Source organism: Hyla sarda, chromosome 1 (genome assembly GCF_029499605.1).
Source record: "Hyla sarda isolate aHylSar1 chromosome 1, aHylSar1.hap1, whole genome shotgun sequence".
Lineage (NCBI taxonomy): Eukaryota > Metazoa > Chordata > Amphibia > Anura > Hylidae > Hyla > Hyla sarda.
In genome coordinates this window covers 327,880,139-327,904,559 of record NC_079189.1, presented here as the reverse complement: position 1 = coordinate 327,904,559, position 24,421 = coordinate 327,880,139, and the positions used below count along the sequence as shown (strand labels likewise).

Sequence of the window (24,421 nt, the reverse complement as noted above, 5' to 3'; positions counted from 1 at the left end):
GTAAGTGTGTGTTCTGTGTACATGACTGTATATACCTGGATACAGTAAGTGTGTGTTCTGTGTACATGACTGTATATACCTGGATACAGTAAGTGTGTGTTCTGTGTGCATGACTGTATATACCTGGATACAGTAAGTGTGTGTTCTGTGTACATGACTGTATATACCTGGATACAGTAAGTGTGTGTTCTGTGTACATGACTGTATATACCTGGATACAGTAAGTGTGTGTTCTGTGTACATGACTGTATATACCTGGATACAGTAAGTGTGTGTTCTGTGTACATGACTGTATATACCTGGATACAGTAAGTGTGTGTTCTGTGTGCATGACTGTATATACCTGGATACAGTAAGTGTGTGCTCTGTGTACATGACTGTATATACCTGTATACTGTAAGTGTGTGCTCTGTGTACATGACTGTATATACCTGTATACTGTAAGTGTGTGTTCTGTGTACATGACTGTATATACCTGTATACTGTAAGTGTGTGCTCTGTGTACATGACTGTATATACCTGTATACTGTAAGTGTGTGTTCTGTGTACATGACTGTATATACCTGTATACTGTAAGTGTGTGCTCTGTGTACATGACTGTATATACCTGGATACTGTAAGTGTGTGTTCTGTGTACATGACTGTATATACCTGGATACAGTAAGTGTGTGCTGTGTACATGACTGTATATACCTGGATACAGTAAGTGTGTGTTCTGTATATACCTGGATACTGTACGTGTGTGCTCTGTGTACATGACTGTATATACCTGGATACTGTAAGTGTGTGTTCTGTGTACATGACTGTATATACCTGGATACAGTAAGTGTGTGTTCTGTATATACCTGGATACTGTACTTGTGTGCTCTGTGTACATAACTGTATATACCTGGAAACAGTAAGTGTGTGCTCTGTGTGCATGACTGTATATACCTGGATACTGTACGTGTGTGCTCTGTGTACATAACTGTATATACCTGGAAACAGTAAGTGTGTGCTCTGTGTGCATGACTGTATATACCTGGATACAGTAAGTGTGTTCTGTGTGCATGACTGTGTATACCTGGATGTGTTCACATGTTGCAGTTAGTGAATACAAAGCCAAGGATGGGTCATACATTGAGGACGTGTATAGAGGAAAGCCTGGGACTTCTCCTGTCTTCAGATCCATACCTGGCTGTGTATTATTTGTAATCAGTAATTGAAATTAAAAACATGTGAACACGCCTTAACACAATGTTCCCCAACCAGTGTGCCTCCAGCTGTTGCACACTGGTTGGGACAGTGTGCCTCCAGCTGTTGCACACTGGTTGGGACACTGTGCCTCCAGCTGATTCACACTGGTTGGGACTGCCTTCTGCTGTCCGGGCATACTGTGAGTTCTAGATTTACAACAACTGGAGGCACACTGGATGGAAACCACTGGCCTAACAGTTCACACCTTTCCCCCCGGGAGATCCGCTACGAGTTTGAAAAGAAATATGCTTGTGTGAATGACCCCTAAGGCTATGATCACACAGCGGAATGTCCGTGCAGAATTCTGCCAGAATATTCCGCACGAACATTCAGCTGCACCACAAATGCACCACAATTCTAGCTCTAAAATCCTAGCTACATGTGCCACAATTATGCTGTGTTTTAGACAGTGTTTCCCACAAAGGAAGTCTGGTTAAGCAATGACTACTACTCCCATTATGTCCTTACTGTAAGGGAATGCTTGGAGTTGTAGTCATGCAATGCGGTGCGGGCGGGAAATGTGTGGGTGGGTTACAATAAATGTACTAATCTATTTTTCTTTTTTTTTTTTTTTTTTTCCTTTTCATATCAGATACGTGTATCCTGTGGACTAGGACGATTACCAATTTTTTTATTTTAATAAAATGGTTAATGAGGGCTTGCGAGTGAGTGTTTTTTGGAATAAAAGTTTTTTAAACATGTTTTAGTTTTTTTTTTTTTTTTACATTTACTTTACAGGCTTAGTAGTGGAAACTGTCTTATAGACGGAGTCCATTACTAAGCCGTGGCTTAGCGTTAGCACCAAAAACAGCTAGCGCTTACCCCCAATTATTATCGCGGTACCCACCACCACAGGGGTGTCGGGAAGAGCCGCTACCAACACGCCCGGAGCGTCAAATATGGTGCGCCTAGGCAGTAACAGACTGGTGTTATTTAGGCTGGGAAGGGACAGTAGCAATGGTGATCACGCACCCTAGTAACGTCAGGCTGTTGCTGCTTGGTTGGTATCTGGCTGAGAATGAAAATATGGGGAAGCCTATGGATTTATTTTTCCATAAATAATTAAATAATAAAAGAAAAACGCATAGAGTTCCCTGTATTTTTATTCTCAGCCAGATACCAACCAAACAGCAACAGCCTGACTTTACCAGGGTGGGCGAGGACCATTGTTACTGGCCCTCGCCAGCCTAAATAACACCAGTCTGTTACTGCCTAGGCCCAGGAGTGCTATTTTTGATGCCTCCGTACTGTTGGTACGGGCTCTTCCCGACACCCCTGTGGCGGTGTGTACAAGGGTAATAATTGGGGGTTAGCACTAGCTGTTTTTGGTGCTAAGCCCCAGCTTTAGTAATGGATTCTGTCTATAAGACAGCTTCCACTACTAAGCCTGTAAAGTAAATAAAAATAAACACATTTAAAAAACTTTTATTCCCAAAAACACTCCCCCCACAAGCCCTCGTTGTTGTTAATTTAAAAAAAAAAAAAAACACTGGTCATCATAGTCCACCAAATCTGAAGTAGCCCACAGGATAGACTGATACGAAATTAAAAGGGGGAAAAAAAAATGGGTTAGTACATTTAGGCGGAAAAAGTGGTAAAAAAAAAATGTTATAAACACACATACATTTTTTTTTTTTTTTTTGCTTATGTATACCAAATTGGTATTCCAAAGTGATTTATTGGTTTTTAACTTATGTGAACCAAATTAATCAACCCCCTGTGATAGTATGATAAATATGTCACACATAAGCAAAACCAAAGCAACAAAAAAAAAACTCGCTTACCAAAGCAAATAATGATAACTGTCCCCCATCATTTACCATTCTGCTAAAATATATAGGTGTAAAGTAAGCCAAAAAATAGGTGGTGTGCGAAAGAGAAAAGTGTTTTTTTTTTTTTTTTTTTTTTGTTAAAGCCGAGGAATGTGCTCTCGAATCACCCAAAGTGCAAGAAAAAGTGCAAACGTGTTACACTAAAAAAACGTGCACAAAGGATGCGGTCTATCGCAAGCCCTTCTCCGATAGGAGAGAGGCCCCCCAACAAACCTTACCCTTTGCCTCCGGACCAAAAGGTACCTGCGAGGTTCCAGGTTCGATGTCCCTTTTCGCCGAAGCTACTAGGGGACCACAAATGCTCCCGGCATCCCCCTTGGCGTTAGCCAAGGTATCTGCCCGCAGAGCCGATAACGGTAGGTACCCTGCCAAAGCAGGAGTACCCGGGGTGTTTGCAGGGAGGTGCGGAACCTAATGGCCACACACACCTCCCCTAGACCGCCAGGAGGGACACCCAGAAGGGCTACAGCATCCTGACAAATCCTGTGAACACACAACACGCAAAAAGTGACACAGTGACAAAAATAAATAAATAAGTGAATGTGTGCAGATATACTGCCCGGACATCCGGCCGTATCTATAAAAATTTCTCTGATCCTAGCCAGAAGGCCGGGAATCAAGAGGTGAGTGCCACAAGGTGAAGAGTTTATGGTGCCCGTGCTTCAACTCAGTGAGCCAGTATTCCCAGTGAGTTTCGGCACCTCGGGGTCACCACTCCCCGAGGCACAAAAGTACCTCGGCTCTAGACCCTCTCAGCCTCATGGCGAGACCCGGAGGGAACAGGTCACATCGGGGCAGCCCTCGAGCTGATTCCTCAGAACCAGCCCCAGAAAGCCCCGGTACACCTGCACCCTCCATGCAGCACCCATCCTCACCAGCCCCATGCCGGCGTAGTTTGCCACCGGCATGAAAACTGATAAGAACAGATACTACACTTGATCTTAGCCAAAAGGGCGAGAAGCGATTTTTTTTTTTTTTTGCTTATGTATACCAAAATGGTGGCGAAACAGAAAAGTGTTTTACATTCAGAACAATATTTGCCAAATCTATAAGGTGGCATGCAGCACTGTGATACATATTGGCACAGTTTCTACCAGTCTCACTTACCTTAAAGGGGTACTACCGTGCTGACAACTTATCCCTATCTAAAGGATAGGCGATGAGTTGCCTGATCGCGCGGGGTCCTGCTGCTGGGGACCCCCGCGATCTCGCACGCAGCACCCCGCTCTCATCAGGCCCCGGAGTGAACATCCGCTCCGGGTCTGATAACGGGGCAGGTGATCGTGACATCACAGCTCCACCCCGTGTGACATCACGCTCCGCCCCTCAATGCAAGCCTATGGCAGGGGGCGAGACGGCTGTCTCGCCCCCTGCCATAGACTTACATTGTGGGGCGGAGCCGTGACGTCACAATACTCAGGCCCCGTGATCGGCAGTCATCAGACCCGGAGCGGATGTTCGCTCCGGGGCCTGATGAGTGCGGGGTGCTGCGTGCGAGATCGCGGGGGTCCCCAGCGCCGGGACCCCGCGCGATCAGGCAACTCATCCCCTATCCTTTAGATAGGGGCTAAGTTGTCAGCACGGAAGTACCCCTTTAACTATCCCCCATAACATAGGAAGTGTGGAGTTGACTCTTGAGTTAAGCCTTGCTGCATACATGATCGCTGCTATTAGCAGCTTACACCCACTGTTAATGACTGGCATTAGAGATCTGTCCGATGCTGGCCAACAATACCTTTTTTCCCATTTCTCACAACTGTAGCATGTAATTTCCATGTGACCACTCGAGGCCATCACTGGACTCATTCTGTACATGCAAGCATCACTGAGGCCAGTGATAGTCTGTGGTGGACATGTAAACATTGCATGTCACTGCTGTTAGAAAATAAATGTTGCTGTAGACCTAGAGCATTGGTTCTTGGAACACTGAGTGACTGAGAGTAAGGGTGGGTTCACACCACGATTTTGCTATACGGTTTCATAAAAAAAACATATGCAACTGTAAAGAAAACCGTGCCCAAAACCGTATGCACCATAATGTATACAGTTGTCTCCGTTTTACAAACCATACGTTTTTAACTTTTTTTTTTTCTTTTTCCGGACAGAAAACTGTAGCCTACCACTGTTTTTGGTCCAGGTGATAAACCATATTAAACCGTATACATTTTTTTTTACATGGGAACTGTACAGAACCATATGCGCATACGGTTCCGTCCGGTTTTCACCATACAGTTTTTGACTTTGCACAGTTTTTTTATTTTCTTGGAATTTCAATCAAACAAGTGAAACTTTATTCATAATGGAGTGAAAAGTTAAAAACGTATACTTTTTTTTTTCTTAAAAAAAGGATGTAACCGGACATCATATTTCAAACCGTATACAGATAAAAATTTGTACACACGTTTTGATACAGTTTAGTCAGGTTTTGAGAAATGCATTTTTTTTAAATCAAAAACCTGATACGGGAACTGTATTGCAAAAACGTGGTGTGAACCCAACCTATGGTACATTACATTGTTGGTGATTTTGCTGCAATAAACTTTTTTTTTCCTCATTCATCTTGCTTTCTGCGGCAGCAATTATGCAGCAAATTCACACATAGGAGGAGATTTATCAAAACCTGTGCAAAGGAAAAGTTGCCCATAGCAATCAATCAGATCGCTTCTTTCATTTTGCAGAGGCCTTGTTAAAAATGAAAGAAGCGAGCTGATTGGTTGCTATGGGCAACTGGGCAACTTTTCCTCTGGACAGGTTTTGATAAATCTCCCCCATAGTTGCTCAATATGGTGCAGATGTTTTGCTATTGATTTTGTTGTGGTAGATTTTTTTGGGACATGTGACTGTACCATAATTGAATTTTTATTTATTTATTTTTTATAGTATTTTCTGCTCTTAGTTAATTTAACTCTTTAAACTTTCCCACTGAAAGGTCAGGTCTATATATTTTTTTCTTGGGCAGCTGTACTCTAGCTAGCGCTAGTCCCGCAAAGCTGCTAAATACTGATAGTGCTGCCTTCTTCTAGCTGATAATAACCAGGTGCTATCTTCTCCACAAGTAAGTGAATGAGCAGGGATAGATCCTTATCGGTCTCCGGAGACCTGTTCTTAGTTTATATCTAAAATATTTACAGATTACTATAAAATGTAGGTTCCATGGGGCCGAAAGTTTACTGAGCAGCCTGAGGAGCCCTACTTACCTAGGAACAAAGATATGAGTCCCTAAACGTAAAGGCCTCTGTCAGGAGGGAACAGATCTTTATTCCTTATAACTTTAACTCTAAAATAAAATGAAATACACATTGACCTGCATTTTGTAAGGTGGCCATAGACATTTGAGATTTATTGGTAGATGGCTATGATAATCTAAATTCCGTTGTTATCTGGAGTTATTGGCTCCAGTTCACACCAGTATTTCTGTTTTTTAGCCAAAACAATGAGTGGAATTGCCAGAGAGAAACTAAATTGAAAAGATTGGCATCTTTTTTTGTCCTTTGGACCCACTCCTGTTTTTAGTTAAAGACACTGGCCAAAATACTATGTGGATCTGCGCTTATTCTTTTTCTGACAGTTAGCGCCCTATTACAAGCGGCAAAGACTGATTGCAAAGGGCTGCGTTAATGATCCAGTAATCTTTCACATGGCCTTACCAGCATGTGTGTGGATTGCTATGTAACAGGCCCCCTAAATGAGTGCTGATCTACAAGATCGATTCTTGTTTAGATTTGACGTCACCCATATTAAAAGGTCCCTCAGGTTTGTTTCACATGTGCATTTTTGCATCATTATCCATATAGTCATAAGTTCTGTCAGCTTGGTTCATCAGACCGGTGGTCAGGACAAGACTTGCGTCTGTGATACAGAAGTGAAAATGCACATGTCACACGATTGTCTGAAACCATCCTTACCCACACAAAAACATATGGGTCTTTGTTGAAAGATAAGGCATTTATTTAGATTCATTTACTATATAGTTTTTTTTTTTTCTGGGCATATTATGGATACCCTAACATCTTGCCAGTTTTAAGCTCGCTGAAGTTGTTGCAATCTTCAAGTGCCATCAGAAAATGAACATGTGGAGCTATAAAACATAAAAAATTAAAATCTTTGACTAATGGAAGTATGTTCATTGGATGGAAAACTCATTTGACACACTTAATAGGGGTTTTTATGGAACTTGGAAGGCTTAGGCTAGGTTCACACTGCGGAATCTCCCGGCAGAAAACTTCCGCCTGGAGATTATGACTGCGGCCAGGACCGTGTGGAAATTGCAGTCTCCAATAGACTGCACTGTGTTCCGCAAGTATTTCCGCCTGATTAATGAGCAACGCCATTCTTCAGGCGTAAATTTTCAAGCGGATTTTCTGTTCACAAATTCCGACGTGTAAATTTGTGAACGGAAACCCATTCACTACACTATACATTTTAGTAAGCGGAATTTCTGCCTGCAATTTCAAAGAGGAATTGCAGGCGGAAATTCCGTTGTGTGAACCTAGCCTTATTGGACTCAAGTTAAGTCAACGTTTGCGTTCTTTGTGCAGCTTTGCCTCATTCTGTTGAATGGAATTCAGACAGTGTAGCTAGCTCACAGAAGATTGCCCAGACTATACAATTGTGTCAATTTCTTAGCTGTCAGAGATATTAGGTCTGTAGGGGTTGTTAATAGTGTTCTGCTTATAGAGCATAGCAAGGTTTCATTGTGTATGTTGGCTTCTGATAAATTCCATCAGTGATGGTAGTTTAACCTGGTGTGAACCTTTTCGCTATTTTGAAACCAGAGCCTTTAGCTTTTTGTCAGTCATTTGCAAATAGAAGATCTGATTTTCAATAGTGGAACACAAACATAGAAACATAGAAGACTGTAGGCAGAAAAAGACCATATGGCCCATCTAGTATAAAATTACAAAAATAAATGATACTAGAAGCACTTGATATAATTTTCTTCTGTTATCTATGCTTTTGAATTGTTAAACAATTACTGTGTATGTCACTGGAGCCAGTCATCTTCTCTTCCCCTCCTTCTCCACTTCAGATCACTTAAATAATAGGTATGAAGAAAGTGTTGACACTTTGGTGACTTGTCCCTCTCCATGAAGCAGCTTGTTTCTGCAAAAAATCTGCCAGACATGTGAGGAAAGAAGTCCTGCCCTTGTAGCTAAGCCTTAAAGGGGTACTCCTGTTTAAAACAAATGTATACCCTGTACCTATACCCAGGGGTCTTTTTTCAGCAGATGATTGGCTGAGCAGGCCATCACTGCTGTTGAGGGGGCTGAAGCGCTCGGGGGAGAGGTAGCAGAATGCATTGCTTGCTATGGGAACAGGCAATGCGGTCCTTGCACCAAATATTGTGGTTGGCATCGGCTATCCTTGGAATCTCTGCCCTAATACTTTCAGATAATGATTTTGGTATAATACCCACTATATGTAGGTTAAACATGTCATATTCTACTGGCATATTTCATTAACTGATCATATTTTGAGTAATTACTATAAAATAAAAATTAATTTTTTTGACTAACGTTTTGAATAATGTCCCGAAAACGTCATTCTTTGCTTACATCCTAACATTAATTAATGGGGCTTACAAATGCATGATGCAGAGATGTGAATGAAAATTCCACATAATGTTAAACATTGCATTTAGAGTAGATTACAAATATTTCTAACATAATATCCCAAGATGTTGACCAAAGTCACGCCATTGGTTGAGCAGTGGGAGTTGGGCCCCATTCATGAGATTGCAGGGGGTCCCACCGATCGGGCCCCCGCGATCGGACTCTTATCCCCTATCCTGTGGATAGGGCATATGTTTTTCAAAACCAGGGTAGCTTTTTTTAGAGCAGACCTGTAGCTTTTCATGACCTGTTTATATTCCTCATGACATAACAATTCTGGAGTATCTTTTTTTTTTATAGCTCTATATTGTGCTGTTTATCTGATAATCGTTTTAGAATTTTTGACTGCATAGTCTATTGGGTGTTACCAGTTGGGGGTTTATCCCTACACTTGCAGGCACTGTCCAATCAGTGCAGGTAGTTGGGGTGGGTAGGGACACATCTCCAACTGCAACATTAGTTGTCTAGTCATAAATTTCTAGCAAGAATAGCAGAGGAATGGCTAAAGATTCAGAACAGACAAGTGAAGACTCCACTTTTCTTTGCCAAATGTTTACTGGTTATCAAAACCTGTGTAGACAAAGAGTGGTGTAGTTGCTCATACCAACCAATCAGATTACTTCTTTCCTTTTTTTAAAAAGGCCTCTGAAAAATAAAGATGCATTCTGGTTGCTATTGGCAACTGCACAACTCTTACTCTACACTGGTTTAGATAAATCTTCCAGATATTTAAAGGTGTTGTTTGGACTAGACATCTCCAGTCCGTGTACCTTGAGGTATATGGACAGTGTAAAAAAAGATCATTTATTCGCAACACCTTCTGTTGGCCAGGAGAGAGTACCTACAATGAGCTGTGAAGGACTCGGCAGTATTTTTCAGTTACAGACACCCCTTTAGACTGTGACTGTTTTTTGTTTTTATTTCTTTCATTTTTCATTTCGAAGCTTGGTGTCACCTAAAGCAATTTTACACCTGTAAAACAGTCAGGTATCTTGAATGAAGTTTTTCCTGTTTTAGGAAAGTGACGTAACTACACAAAGCAAAGCTTATTGTTTGTTTCAAATGAATAAATGTTGTTTTTATTTCTTCTTGTTTCAACAGTTTCTTGCCAGTATGACCGAGATTTGACTGCATTTAGTTGAGAGTGTAATAAGATCCATACTGCTGCCCCAAGATGGCTACACTTTCTGAATTTGTTACCGAGCCCATTGGCATGATGTCTCAGGTAACTTTTTATATTTGTCTTTTTAACAAAAGGAGCAATTGGGAGTTACATTTGTTGCATAATGTCAGTCCTCTCTTGTCTGTGACTGTTTGCTTTCAAGGAGGCTTAATTGTTAGAAAGACTTCCAAAATAAACATGTAGGTGGGTTAGGTCAGCTAATACAGTAGCGTTTTATTGCCAACTCTATGGAAAAGACAGATTTACAGCTTGCCAGGCTCCGGACTGATGTTTCCAATCACTTTCAAGTTTTCACAGTAATCGAAAAGTTGAAGGCATTAAAGGTTTTTTTTTCCTTAAGAAAACCTGTGTATATAGCCTATTTGGCCAATAGACATATTGCATTAGCTACCTACATTTTAGTAATTGTGAATGGATATGTATTCATATCTTACCTGATCGATCACTATTGATTATACATATACAATAACAAAATATATATTCTAATAAACATTTTTTGTTAAATCCTGTTTTGCTGGCCATACACTATACAACTACAGGGGTTTACATAGTGCTTTACAGGTATATATGTCTCTGCGAAGGCCTGAATCCCAATTTCTGCAGCAGAAACATGGCCAGGCAAAGCCGATAAATCAGAAATTTGGGTAAGATATTTACATGAAAGAGTAGCAAATTCATTATGTATTCTTGTGGGTCATATAGGGACAGTGGGGGGAATTTATAATTATATATACACAGTTTTCACTGTCTATATTGCGCATAATTTAGTTTTTTGCACAATTTTTGATAGAACTTTACAAGTGGAATTCTAAATCACGGTGTACGGTAGAGCTGATTATGTGGTGGACATCGATTTATCGACTGCGTCTTTTTATGCACAAATTTTGCGCAAGTCCTGATTTTATTGCGCAAATATACACCATCAAGGAGGACACTTAAAATGTTATAAGTCCAGCAATATGTAATACATATTTATGTTAGACTCCAATCGGTACAGACTGTAGATCTGTAGAACTGTGTAAAATTCAAACTCCTGCTGTTCTTGATGAGTGCAGGAGATTGCTCCTGTGTAATGTAACCATGGTACAGCTAAGAATACCACTGTATGTGCAGGGAGGAAGGAGGAGATGATGTTGGGTCTATGTATATGTGTGATCATGTGTATGCAGCAGAGTGGAGTGTGTGATTGTGTGTATGCAGCAGAACTGAGTGCGTTATTGTGTGTATGCAGCAGAGCTGAGTGTGTGCGCGTGGTCATGCATACACATAATCACACATTCAGCTCTGCTCCAAACACATGCCACACACTAATTTCTGCTACATGTTCATGATCACACACTCAGCTCTGGTACATGTACACAGTGTTTACCAACCAGGGTGCCTCCAGCTGTTGCAAAACTGCAACTCCCAGCATGCCAAGTTTTGCAACACTTGGAGGCATTCTGGTTGGTAAAACTGATATAGAGATGCTATTTACTATTTACTTTTTGCTATTTGTGCAGAGTTTTGTTCGGCACACACTGCTGCTCCAGCACTTCTAGCTATGTGAGCAGTGTACAGTGGGAAAATGCCACAGCTTTGTGAGGTGCACGTTAGAGCGAGGGGGGGGGGGGGCATTTCTATATTTGCGCAAAATTTATCAAAAGACTGCTCAACTTTTGTAAATTTTGAGCAAGAGTGTAAATTAGACCTGTGTCTGCAATAGACACCTAATGATAAATCTCCCCCAATATCCTAAAACCTGGATCATTGTAAGACATTCTTTAAATAGCATGACCTTTTCTTTAGTTAATTTATAGAGTGAACTTTCCCAGTGACAAAGCAGGACAAGAAGAAAAACACCACACCTGTCATTTTTTGTGAATCTGCCCATGTGAACTGTGTCATTGACTTATCCCCTAATCGCACATAATCCCTCATGGGTTAACAAAAACCCCAGTTCCAGTATTTGTATACTCTTTCTAAAGTTGCTGCATAGAGAGCCACTCAGCCATCAAGTGTACAACATGACCCTTGACTTTAGTGGGGCCTTTTATTTAGTAAATTGGCCACCCATGATCTGCCTGCCCCATTTAGACAAAGTAAACATACTGAGACAGCCTTGCTAACCTGGAGAACAGCTGCGTCATTGAACGTTCCTCATAGCATGTTGGTGTTCTTTCACTGTGTAAGAAAAGCTTCGGCATTGTTATTCTCTGATATGAAATGCTGCTCCAATGATATAAAGTTATACTGTGGAAAATAGAATTCTAAATATTCCCGAGGCCACAAGTTATAGTTTTTTTTCTATGTAACAATAAATTCTGGGATGCAGTCCAATATCCCTATAGGCACAGATAGGATAGTTTGGATAATACAAAGTGCTTGTAATGAGTAATGCTGTCTTGTGTTTTATACTATTAAAAATTGATAAACCATTTAGAATTTTACTGGTTGAAGGGAATCTGTCAGCTCTATTTTCTGCTTAAAGCTGCAGAAACAATTGAACAGCTCTTAAAGGGGAGATTTATCCAAACCTGTCCAGAGGAAAAGTTCAATCAGATCACTTTGCGCATTTTTGAAAAGGCCTCTGAAAAATGAAAGGTGCAAAATGAATGGTTGCTATTGGCAACTCAGTAACCTTTCCTCTGGACAAGTTTTGACAAATCTCCCCCTTAGGTTATAAAGCAAAATGTACCTTTTCCTGGAGCTGATGGTGGTTGCCAAATTTATAAAATCATCTTGTTTATCCCAGACAAGTGTCAAGGAGGCACTTATAGGCAATTAGCAAGACACCCCCCCAATAAAGGAGTGGTTCTGCAGGTAGTGACCACAGACCACTTCTCAGTTCCTATGCTTCCTGGCTGAGGTTTTGGTCACTTTTGAATGCTGGCGGTGCTTTCACTCTAGTGGTAGCATGAGACGGAGTCTACAACCAACACAAGTGGCTCAGGTAGTACATCTCATCCAGGATGGCACATCAATGTGAGCTGTGACAAGAAGGTTTGCTGTGTCTGTCAGCGTAGTGTCCAGAGCATGGAGGCACTACCAGGAGACAGGCAAGTACATTAGAAGATGTGGAGGAGGCCGTAGGAGAGCAACAACCCAGCAGCAGGACCGCTACCTCCACCTTTGTGCAAGGAAGAGCAGGAGGAACACTGCCAGAGCCCTGCAAAATGACCTCCAGCAGGCCACAAATGTGCATGTGTCCACTTAAATGTTCAGAAACAGACTCCATGAAGGTGGTATGAGGTCCCGACGTACACAGGTGGGGGTTGTGCTTACAGCCCAACACAATGCAGGACGTTTGCCATTTGCCAAAAACACCAAGATTGGCAAATTCGCCACTGGTGCTTTGTGCTCTTCACAGGTGCAGGTAGGTTCACACTGAGCACATGTGAAAGACATGAGTCTGGAGACACCGTGGAGGACGTTCTGCTGCCTGCAACATCCTCCAGCATGACCGGTTTGGCGGTGTGTCAGTAATGGTGTAGGGTGGTATTTGTTTGGGGGGGGGGTGGGGCACACAGCCCTCCATGTGCTTGCCAGAGGTAGCCTGACTGCCATTAGGTACCGAGATGAGCTCCTCAGACGCCTTGTGAGACCATATGCTGGTGCGGTTGGCCCTGGGTTCCTTCTAATGTAAGACAATGCTAGACCTCATGTGGCTGGAGTGTGTCAGTAGTTCCTGCAAGAGGAAGGCATTGATGCTATGAGCTGGCCTGCCCTTTCCCCAGACCTGAATCCGATTGAGCACATCTGGGACATCATGTCTCGCTCCATCCACCAACGCCACGTTGCACCACAGACTGTCCAGGAGTTGGCGGATGCTTTAGTCCAGGTCTGGGAGGACATCCCACAGGAGACCATCCGCCACCTCATCAGGAGCATGCCCAGGTGTTGTAGGGAGGTCATACAGGCATGTGGAGGCCACACACACTACTGAGCCTCATTTTGACTTGTTTTAAGGACATTACATCAAAGTTGGATCAGCCTGTAGTGTGGTTTTCCACTTTGATTTGGAGTGTGACTCCATATCCAAACCTCCATGGTTTGATACATTTGATTTCCATTGATAATTTTTGTGTGATTTTGTTGTCAGTACATTCAACGATGTAAAGACGAAAGTATTTTATACGATTCGTTCATTCATTCAGATCTAGGATGTGTTAGCTTAGTGTTCCCTTAATTTTTTGGACCAATATATATACAGTGACCCCCCGACTTATGATGGCCCCGACATATGATCATTTCAACATATGATGGTTCTCCTGGAACCAATTAATATCATATGTTGAGGGACCACTGTATCATGATACTGTCAAAATAACATATTGACATATCCATACTTTGCTAGGTTCAGGTCCCTTTCATATCAATGTCCCGAGTGTTTTTGCCTAGTGACTACGTTCAGGTCATTTCCTTAGCTATATCTGAGCTTTTATGTCCAAGCCGAAACTCTACTATGTTCACAAAATGATCCGAATGTTGTCACTAGCTGACTACACTCTGGCCATTGAAATAAATGGAGTCCCTTGCCTATCTGAGCATGGATATATCAGAATGTCATTATGAAGGTTTTCCAATGTATCCATGCCTCGGAGTCTTAAATCATGGTGTAAAGCCTGCCTTATCTGGAGAAGATATGGGGGTAATGGCAAGATAATAAATGTAGTGTGATGCCCTGACAATGCCCTGCTTTCATGTGGATGTCACTTAGACATGTACCCTTTACCTAAGCAGTGTTGCAGATCAACACTATTTCCAACAATATTTCCAGAACAGTTTAAGGAACAGTACAAAGAATTTAAGGTGCCAGATATAAAGATATCAATCTGTAGGACACCCAGATCGCTACCCCCAATATGACTCAGCCACACAGGTAGCTTGGCGAGGCGAAGTACAGTAGGATGAGGCAGAGGCGTAGTCTGACTTAGCAGAAGGTCAGGGCAGGCAGCCAAGGTGCGTAGGCAAATAACGTAGCGGAAGGGTCAGAACACGGGCAAGGTAAACAGACAGTATGGAATCTTAATCTCAGGCAAATGGCACTGAAGATCCGGCAGGGAAGAGTGGGAGGTGCAGGGACTTATAGAATAGTGTCTGGTGTTTCACATAATTATGGGCGTACTGGCCCTTTAAATTTCAGCGCGCCAGAGCTGAGAGGCAGAGGAAGAAGTCGGAGAGGAACGATGTAAGTGACGGACTGGGATTCTCATGTGGGCGCATCCCACACAGCAGGGGAGAGGGGGACAGTGCACTCACGGCCAGGGAAAGTGGCCGGAGCACAAGGTATAACACTTAAGTCTTGTGGAGTAAAATGAACACAAAAGGTTTGGTTGCTAGAGGTAACCCTACTTTTCACATACATGTAATTTTCATGTTTAAACTTGGAACATCAGTATATGCCTAAGCAAGTAACACGATATAGCTCCAGGATTGGTGAGCTGATGTGACGTTCCGAATATCGACTCCTGCTACATATACTGAAGTGAGATGTGAAGTGATACTAAGACAAATAACTTTGGGGCACCGTGAGGATCACAAGCATTAATTCCCTTAAATCGCTCACCAAGCAGAATTTATGTATTAAAGGTCCGTGTGGTCAAAATGTGTGGTGTATTTGAGTTTGCTGCATGTGATCGCTTAATGCTTGTAATTGTTTTAAAGTGTCTTATTTCTATTTATTGTTGATTTATTTATTTTTTATAATCATTTCATTATTGCTGAATGTATTATTAAAGGGGTTATCCAGGAATAGAAAAACACAGGTAATTTCTTACGAAAACCGCTCCCTTTCTGTCCCCAGGTTGGGTGTGGTATTACAACTTTGCTCCATTCATTTCAGTGGAACTGAGCTTCAGAACCACACCCAACCTGGAGACAGACAGGGAGCGGTTTTGGAAATAAATTACCTGTGTTTTTCTATTCCTAGGTAACCCCTTTAAGGTGCCAATACACCTTAGCCTAATGTCGGCAGAACTGTGTTTAGCTGTCTGTCGAAGGTGTATGGCGGCTTTCCGACTCTCCACTAGCACATCTATTATTATCTAGATGGTACGTTGGTGGGTTCAGATCACTTTAGTCTGAGTTGTATTGGTACCTTAATAGGACATTCAAATCATGTCTGGGTGTGTTGGATTTTCACTGCCTGGCCCTATTGTACTGGGAGCGATAAGCTGGCACCAGAGCTGTCTGGTTGTGGCTTACCTCTCCCCACAGACAACACACGAACATTGAAGATAAAAATCCCTAATGCAAATAACAGTGTAAAGTCATTTGATGGTAAAATTATCTTCTCTGCCCCCTGCGTGGAAAGGACATCCTGGGGATCTCTGTAGTTGACACCTATGTGAGCTCTGTTGCTAGTGGAGAGTTCAGGGTCATACTCAGGGTGGCTTCTGTGGCTGCACTTTGACATAGGGTGGCTCTTTGTCTGTCACTATTGTGGGGGCACTGCTGTTGTCATTGTAAATAAATACATGAGTTTTATGCTTTGTAGTAGTACATTTAGACAATTGGGCACATGCACCTGTTCAGCCAATACCCTAATATTTAGTGTACATACTCCTAGTGTGAATAAACGCATCAAATTTTAAATGCCATTTTAAGTACAATTTAATAAAAGTTTAACTACTATAGTGAACTACTCTATAGTGCTGTAATGACTGATGGGGCAGGCGGACAGTGGTCTTTTCCATCTTCTGGGTGTTTCTTCGAATCTTCTTAACCTTGTTTCTATGTCAATATGCTTTTCGGCCAGTCTTGTCTTCTGGGGTGATGTGATGGCCATTGTTTTGAACACAATACATACACACTATATGATTTAATGAATTGTGTAAAGGAGTACAAGGCTGTTCTGTTGTGTACTTGTATCTGATGCCTTCCTAAGTTGATGACAGTGGTTATGTCAGACTAAACAAAAGCCCTTGAATCACTTTCATGTGACTGGATCTTGTGTAATATATTCTAGATTCTGATTCTTTAGATGACTCATTATTATTTATTCAATAAAGAAAAACCAGGCTTTTTGAATGTGCAGCCATTAGTATGGCATTTGATTCTAGTATTATACCTTCCAAATTGGCCTTTGCTACGTTTTATAATTGATCAGCAGCAAAATCCGCATGTACCTCACCATTACAGTAAAGGACAATTCAGTAAAGTTGGGTGTAGAAAAGACAGTGTATTATATTTTTCTAAACTTGTCAGCAATCTAATAATAATGGGCTGCAACCCATCAATGGAAAAAAAATCTCATGTTTTCCTATCTTACTAGAATCAACATATCAATTATGTTTATAGGAGTGAAAGTTATATACAGGAGCAACTACAGACCTCACTTTGTGATGCCAACCCATTCTCCCTAAGGGGATGTTCACACTGAAGAATTGACAAGGAATTTATGTGCCCAAGTTTGCGCTAGTATTCATCTTCAATTGCATCTTGAATGAAAGTTCTATTGACTTTTATTGGTCTTTCCGCCACTCTGTTCACCTAAATAATTTCAGAAGATTAAACATGTCAGCGGGTAAAAGCCCATTGAAATCAATGGGCCTTTATTTTTCCTGACTAAGGGAGCGTTCACACGCGAAACCTGCTGCGAGTTACACTACCATTGATTTGAATGGGTCCACAGACAGTCCGCAATAGTGTCAGATTCGGACCCATTTAAATCAATGGTAGCGGTAATTTGCAGTGGGTTTCCCACAGCGGGAAACTTGCTGCTAGCTACTAGCGTGTGAACGCACCCTTAATGAGTTTAGAACGGAACTGACACGGAATTTTCGCACGGATTAAACTCCAGAATGGCTGAACTTTTCCCACAACAATTCCTGATCCTTTTTCTGATTTCCTATTCAAATTCCACATTAGTTCCGCGCCAGAATATGGCAGATTTGCTGAATTTCTTGTCCGAAATGATTCCTCTTCAATTCCTTAGTGTGAACATACCCTTACACAGTACCAATAATAGTAGTATGTAATTTCAGCTTAGCATACTGTGAACAAATGAATGTTTATGGACTGCATACATTATACATTTTTGATCAGTTGCCATGATATAGCCCCTATAGAGCTCTCCACTGAACCCAGAGGTTCTACCAAACCCATATTACCATATGTTTAACGTTGGTCTAGATAGTTAATCTAGATATCTACTAAGTATCATGCACAGACCTATACATTGTACATTTACACATATGCAGATTTGATGCGCAGGATTTTCTGCTGCAGATTTCATTGTAAACTAAATGACTGGGCTCAGCTTCTATTCGGCAGTTACAAATCCTGTGCATCAAATCTGTGCAGGATCCTGTATGTGTGAAGGTACCATGTAAATGAAAATAGTCTGTGTATAGATATTGCTTTGTTCCTGTACCTTTTTCACTAAGCTGAAGAAGTTTAAAAAGGAAACATTAGTTGTGTAGTTGTGCGTGCAACAGATTGTTACCTAAGCGTATGATTTTTTTCTTCTTCTTATACTGGCCTTTAAAAAGGCCCAGCAAAACAATAAAGTTTTACCAAGTTATGGATGAGTTGATCTGGAGTGCTGCCTGTAAGACAATGACAAAGTTCATGTGTTAGTTCAGTAGCATCCGGCATCCTATGAACCTTTTAATGTTTGCAACGAGCATGCTATTTTTTGAAAACCTCAGCAGACATTACTGTCAAATAGAATAGTGTGGTGCTTTCCTGTATAGATCACGTTTTATGCTCTTTCTGTCACAGCAATAATAACCATATCATGCATGGAAGACTACATCAAAAAGGGAAAATGCTTCTTCTGTCTCGAACACTGTGTGACGCACAAGAGGGAACAAGATTTAGGTGGTTATGTGTCTTACAGCGAAAAAGGTGTCAACCAGTGAACCATAAGAGGTTTTTAAACTATAAGAATGTAAGCATCTGCTATTGTACAGGATAACTTAAAGGTTAACTGCACTCAAAACATGGAAATTCAGGTATGGCTTTAGTTAGGCTTAGTATCCAAGAAAATTGTAGCATAGGATGGTATTTAAAGGGTACTCCGGCGCTTAGACAAGATGCCTGATCGCTGGGGACCCCCGTGATCTTGCACGCAGCACCCCAGTTAAAATCAGTCCCCCGGAGCATGTACGCTCCGGGTCTTATTACTGGCGACCACGGGGCCGGCGGCGTGGGATGTCACGCCCCCGCCCCCGTGTGATGTCACGCTCCGTCCCATAGGCTTGCATTGAGGGGCGGAGTGTCACACCCCCTCCCATAGGCTTGCATTGATCGGCGGAGCGTGACGTCACACGGGGGGCGGAGGCGTGATGTCACACGCCAGCGGCCCCATGGTCGCCGGTAATCAGACCCCGAGCGAGCATGCTCCAGGGACTGATTTTAACTGGGGTGCTGCGTGCAAGATCACAGGGGTCCCCAGCGGCGGGACCCCCACGATCAGGCATCTTATCCTTTGGATAGGGGATAAGATGTCTAAGCGCCGGAGTACCCCTTTAATGTATTCAGACCCTTTTACTTTTTCCACATTTTATGTTGAGGCCTTGTGCTCAAACCAAAATAATTGAAGTCCTCCTCCATTACTCTGCATTTAAAATCCCATAACGAGAATATGAGAATGTGAAAACATAATTTTAGAAACGTTAGCAAATGTGCTAAAAAGGATCTGATTAAACCAAGATTGAACTTTTTGGCCTCAATTATAAGCCTAATTTCTGAAGGAAACCGGGCACTGCTCAACACCTGCCTAATACCATCCCTACAGTAAAGCTTCTAGTGGTAGAATCTTGCTGTGGAAGGTTTGAGTGGCTGGGACAGGAAGACTTACTGAGTTGACGAAAAACTGAATAGAAGATATTGAGATACTCTTAATGAAGCCATCTCATAGATAGCAGTGCATTCCATGCAGATTCCGCAGTAAGAATGTATAGTTTCATTCTTTCTGTGGACATGGGAATTGGAAATTCCTCACAAGAAACATCTGGCACGTAAATTCCACCGTGTGCAGAGTGTAGCAGAATCCCATTGATTTCCATGGGAATTCTTTACGTGTGAACATGGCCTAACACTTTAAAGCCTTGTTATATGGGTTGATATTGTATCACACTTCATGTTTCTGGGTATGTCATGTGCTTTAGACTTAAACTCCAGGAAAACTGTTCTGCCAGATCTGAAGGGGCAGAGTATGACTCTTATCTTTGGTGTTCTTAGAACTTTTAAAACAAAAGCTATCCATTTACATTAGAAAAGTGATGGTTGAATTGACAGATTACAGCAGGACTATCTGATCAGCTAACGTATAAAGTGACCTCCCGAATCCCCGTCAATGCCAAATATCAGGAGAGGGAAGGATCGGGTATGTTAGATTTCAACTGCCAGCTCCTTTTGTTCTTTGGGAGATAAGCTACTGCAAAGGTAGCAACTTACATGAAAGCATGCCTAGAAAACACATACATGAGCATGAACACTGCTCCTTCAGCTGACGGCTATCTTAAATGTATGGCCTGCTTTGTCCGATGGCTTACTTGTATGGCCAGCTATATATCAAACTCTCAGAAAAGGCCTAATAGTAGGTACATCAGAATTTCAGATGGTTTAATATCTTTTATTTAATCTTCTGTCTCTTTTTCAAAATGAATTATGAATGTGTTACTTTTATTAGCAGTTACTTGTTTACATATGATGAAATCTGTTTCCCAATCTTTTCCCATCTTTTCCAATGATGATTATCCTGGAAAGTCGTCTCTGCTCAGAGTTTCACACACAGTCATGGTATTCTTGACGCAAACACTTTTGAAGTGAGGAATCTTTGAGTAGTTCCAGGCCTGGTGTGAAAAAGACCTTTCTTTACAATTGTGTTCTCCACAGGGGAGATCATTATACCCCATTGGTTACTTTCTTGGTGATAACCACTTCCAGCCTCCTCTTGTCTGTGCCTGTTAGATGTCATGTGTAGCTTTGACATCACTGCAGAATTGTTTATTTACTAACAGATTTCATTGCTTACATCTTTGCCATTATCCTTTGTCTCCCCCAGCACATTCCCATCTGGTGTTGGAGTAAACCATAAAGTACGTGACTATAATACAGCTTAAGTTGCTGAAAAGTGATCAGCTGCAGCTATTGGGATTGTATGACCATGCTTTGCAGCTCTGGTGTGATTATGGTACACACACTTTAAGCCAGAAATAGATGTAATGATATCATTACTAGAGCAACAATAGAGAGATTCCTCACACTAGTAGCCTCCTCAGCATTGTTGCTGGGCATGACTCCCATTCTCCTTGTCAAAGGATCCCAGCAGTCGGAGCCCCACCAATCAAATGTGGATTAAACCCTTGCTGGGTAAAATTCAAATGGTAATATAGTTAGTACGGTTGAAAAATGTCCATCTGGTTCAACCCAGGAGGTGAAGGGAAGGGGTATGGTCAAAAAAGGGGAGGTGCTGCTATATGCTATAAATGTAAAATATAAAGGAAACCTAAAAAAAAGAGTTTTGTCTTTTCTTTTTGGTTGCATCATTTTCTGCAGTGGATGACTTGTGATCTTCGTCCAAGTTCGTGAAGAACTTTCGGTGTAATTTTATACCTGTCCCTTGAAAACAGTCGTAATAGCAAGCTGCCGGAAACTCTTATGAGTTTCCATAGAAACACGCAGATGGTTTTGTAATCGAGCTTTCAGGGCCTCTCAGGCTCTGTCCTCCAGTGCTTAGAAAGAATCTATTACTAAGTCAACAGTTGATGGATACCACATGTATATTTATTACTTCTGCATTGAAAGGAATCCTAGTCAGCTGTAAACTTCTCATTGTATGTTTTTAGAAATTTGGAAACTAAAGATTAAAAAATAAAGCATCAAAATATCAAAAGCTATACTAAAATATGTTGCAAGTAGAGGACATGATGTAAAATTGGAATGTGCTTCTTTACTGGAAAAGTCTGGAGTACTAAGCCCAAACTATTGAAATTGAAGCAGGGAGAAAAATAGTGATGTCATTTGAACCTTTAATGCTAAAATCTGTACAAATAATTCTTGGAGGAATCATGGAACAAAAGTTGGCTTACTTTTTGCTTCAGCCTCTTAGAATATCCACATTGCAAAGATTTCTACAAAATATAGAACTTTGCACCCTCTTCACATTCCCTAGGGGCATGATCTTCCCACTCCACGACCTTCTGTATTTAGTGGTGTCTAATAGAAGATGGTCAGGAATATCTTTGACCTATTGATGTTATGGAACCCTTGAAAAGTAATATTTCATGGGGCCCAGAATTTCAGCATAAACTTGCAAAAGGTGAGCGTTTAGTGTGTTTGCAGAATCCAAGCGCAATGCGGTATCCATGTCTCTACCTGGATATGTTTACTGTATCTCTGAATACTTGGCATACCTTGATCTAACTTGAGATATCTGACATTCCATCTACATCTGTATGGAACAAGATATTGTAACCTGTTTTTTATTCTGCGGGAAACTAAAACAATTGCATAAAAGTATTTTCTTTTTTTTCAGTATCCTGATTTATGTTCTCACAAACACATCAATATTCTAGCCTATCCTTGACAAAAGCAGGCACTCCTGGGCTTCTGTACCAGGCACAGCAGTTTGTATGGACCAGACATGTGCCTGAATAATGAATATACTATTATGAATTCTGCCAACCATTGGGGGGGTTGGATCCCTTACTGATCACACATTGATGGCATGTGGATCACCAATACATCACTCCTGACTTTGCTATTTGAATGGACAGAAGACCACAAGCTACTGACAGACCCTGTCAGCAGTGCTCATTTCTGTGGGGGGGGGGGGGGGGGGGAGTAAATGCTTGGACATGATGAAATCCAGCTTGTACATCTTTCCTTCACTCAGTATTTGCTTTTGTGGATTGTTGAGCAGCAACCACACACATTAGATCATTGGTTGATCCCATAGACCATTTTCTGTATAGAGCGTTGCATGTATTCACCCATTCTGATTGATATAATGATGAGTGATTTTTTTCATGCGTAAAAAGGTGATCTGATCTTGACCAAATCTGTGTGTTTAAACCGCTTTCACCTATTTTCTATTCTTCAAGCTTTAGTATCTTCCTGTATGGGAGGAATGCTCTGGGTGCCTAGACTATTTCTGCTTCCAGTCATCTGCTGAAATGACATTTGCCCAGCATATCTAGTCTTGCTTTATTTTTGTGTACATGTTAACAATTAATGTGCTTAAAAAAAAGGTCAACTCCCTTTTCTTGGTTTATGTTGAGCGCCTGTGGAGAAGTTAATGACTGCTTCCCATGGTATTCTTGTCTCTTGCGGTTTTTACCTTCCTTACTCTGTATATTTTTAGTCTCCACATCTCCAGTTCTGTGTATTTTTTGCCTTCTAGCCTTTTATTAAAGAGACCATTTTAGAGTCCCCCACGAATGGCCTTTGATCACAAAGGGTGCTTTGGTGCTAAATTAGAGTGTTTGCTTGTTCACTTTGCACAGCAAACATGAAAAACACAGTCCCAAACAAAATGGACTCTGACAGTAAACACTTATAGATTTTTATGTTGCAGCTGGGTTAGTAGAGAACAAGGAATCTCTTTCTCAGTCGAAGACCTTTCTATTCACTTTTCTCTATCTTTCTGTAGGATTCTATTGACGACATATGTTACCTTTAACACTGAAACAATCATGTCCTGTCAAATACACATCTGGAAACATTCCGGCTGGGTTTACATGTAGTGGTTATTGGTACAATCTGTCTGAGAATTTTGAATATGGAGTTTATCACTACATCTAAATAGTGACCTGGTCTGTTGGCACCAATCATCGAGATCCCTTGAGTCTTATCAGTATCTTAAGAAAATAATTGGTCTACAGATTTCACCCCCCAAAAAAAAAGGGGGGGTTCCTTTTAAGAGAGTGCTCCTAATCTCCGCTTGTTACCTGTATAAAAGACACCTGGAAGCCAGAAATCTTGATGATTGATAGAGGATCAAATACGTATTTCACTGAGTAAAATGCAAATCATTTCATTACTTATTTGATGCAGATTTCTAAAAAAAAAAAAAATGTTTACGCCATAGTATTCAATTACATCCAAGGACATGGATGTAGTAATAATAATAATAATAATAATAAATAAAAATGTTTTTTTATTTTTTATTTTTTTGGGGGGGTGGGGGGGGGGTGAGAAGTTTTTACACCTTCCAAACTTTTTACACAATGAGTGGGCCCCACCATGTTTCTGCCTCCTTGCTAGCTATGCTTCTGAATAGCAGTGAAGGTTCACCATATAACTTGCATCAATAGTTTTGCGGTTGCTAAAAGCTTAAAAATCTAGAATGAAAATCTAGATCACTGAAAGGAGTTCAGCAAATACTATGCTTGTACTTGTTTTTGAGAATTCCTGTATGCCTTCTGTTTCATACAGTGTGGCACAAATAGTTGACTAGTAAACATGGCTTAGGTTATAAACCATTGTTTGTTTTCTTTCTTCTACAAGCTAACAGCTTATATTATGCTTTGGGCAGCAAATACCAGGTGTTGCTTTATTATTTGTAACAAAGGGGGTGCTGAGAGAGGTTTACAATTTTGAAAGTGTCGCTTTACGCTAAATAA

At 41.3% G+C, this 24,421-nt stretch overlaps 1 protein-coding gene and 1 non-coding gene across 4 annotated transcripts in view; one reads left to right on the top strand and one right to left on the bottom strand.

Moving 5' to 3' along the window:
* LPAR1 (lysophosphatidic acid receptor 1) overlaps nt 1–24,421 on the top strand; it is a 144,124-nt gene that overhangs the window by 79,396 nt on the left and 40,307 nt on the right. For 2 of the 3 annotated variants that reach the window (XM_056519397.1, XM_056519403.1), the window contains one exon: nt 9,782–9,905. In XM_056519397.1, the coding sequence (XP_056375372.1) occupies nt 9,855–9,905 (51 nt within the window). In that variant the 5' untranslated portion in view covers nt 9,782–9,854. Of the gene's footprint in view, nt 1–5,905; nt 6,124–9,781; nt 9,906–24,421 lie in introns of those variants that run through there. The other variant, XM_056519413.1, reaches the window with a different exon arrangement.
* Nucleotides 3,847–4,033, bottom strand: LOC130344330 (U2 spliceosomal RNA). The gene has a single exon (XR_008883291.1). It is a non-coding gene; the product is annotated as a U2 spliceosomal RNA (small nuclear RNA).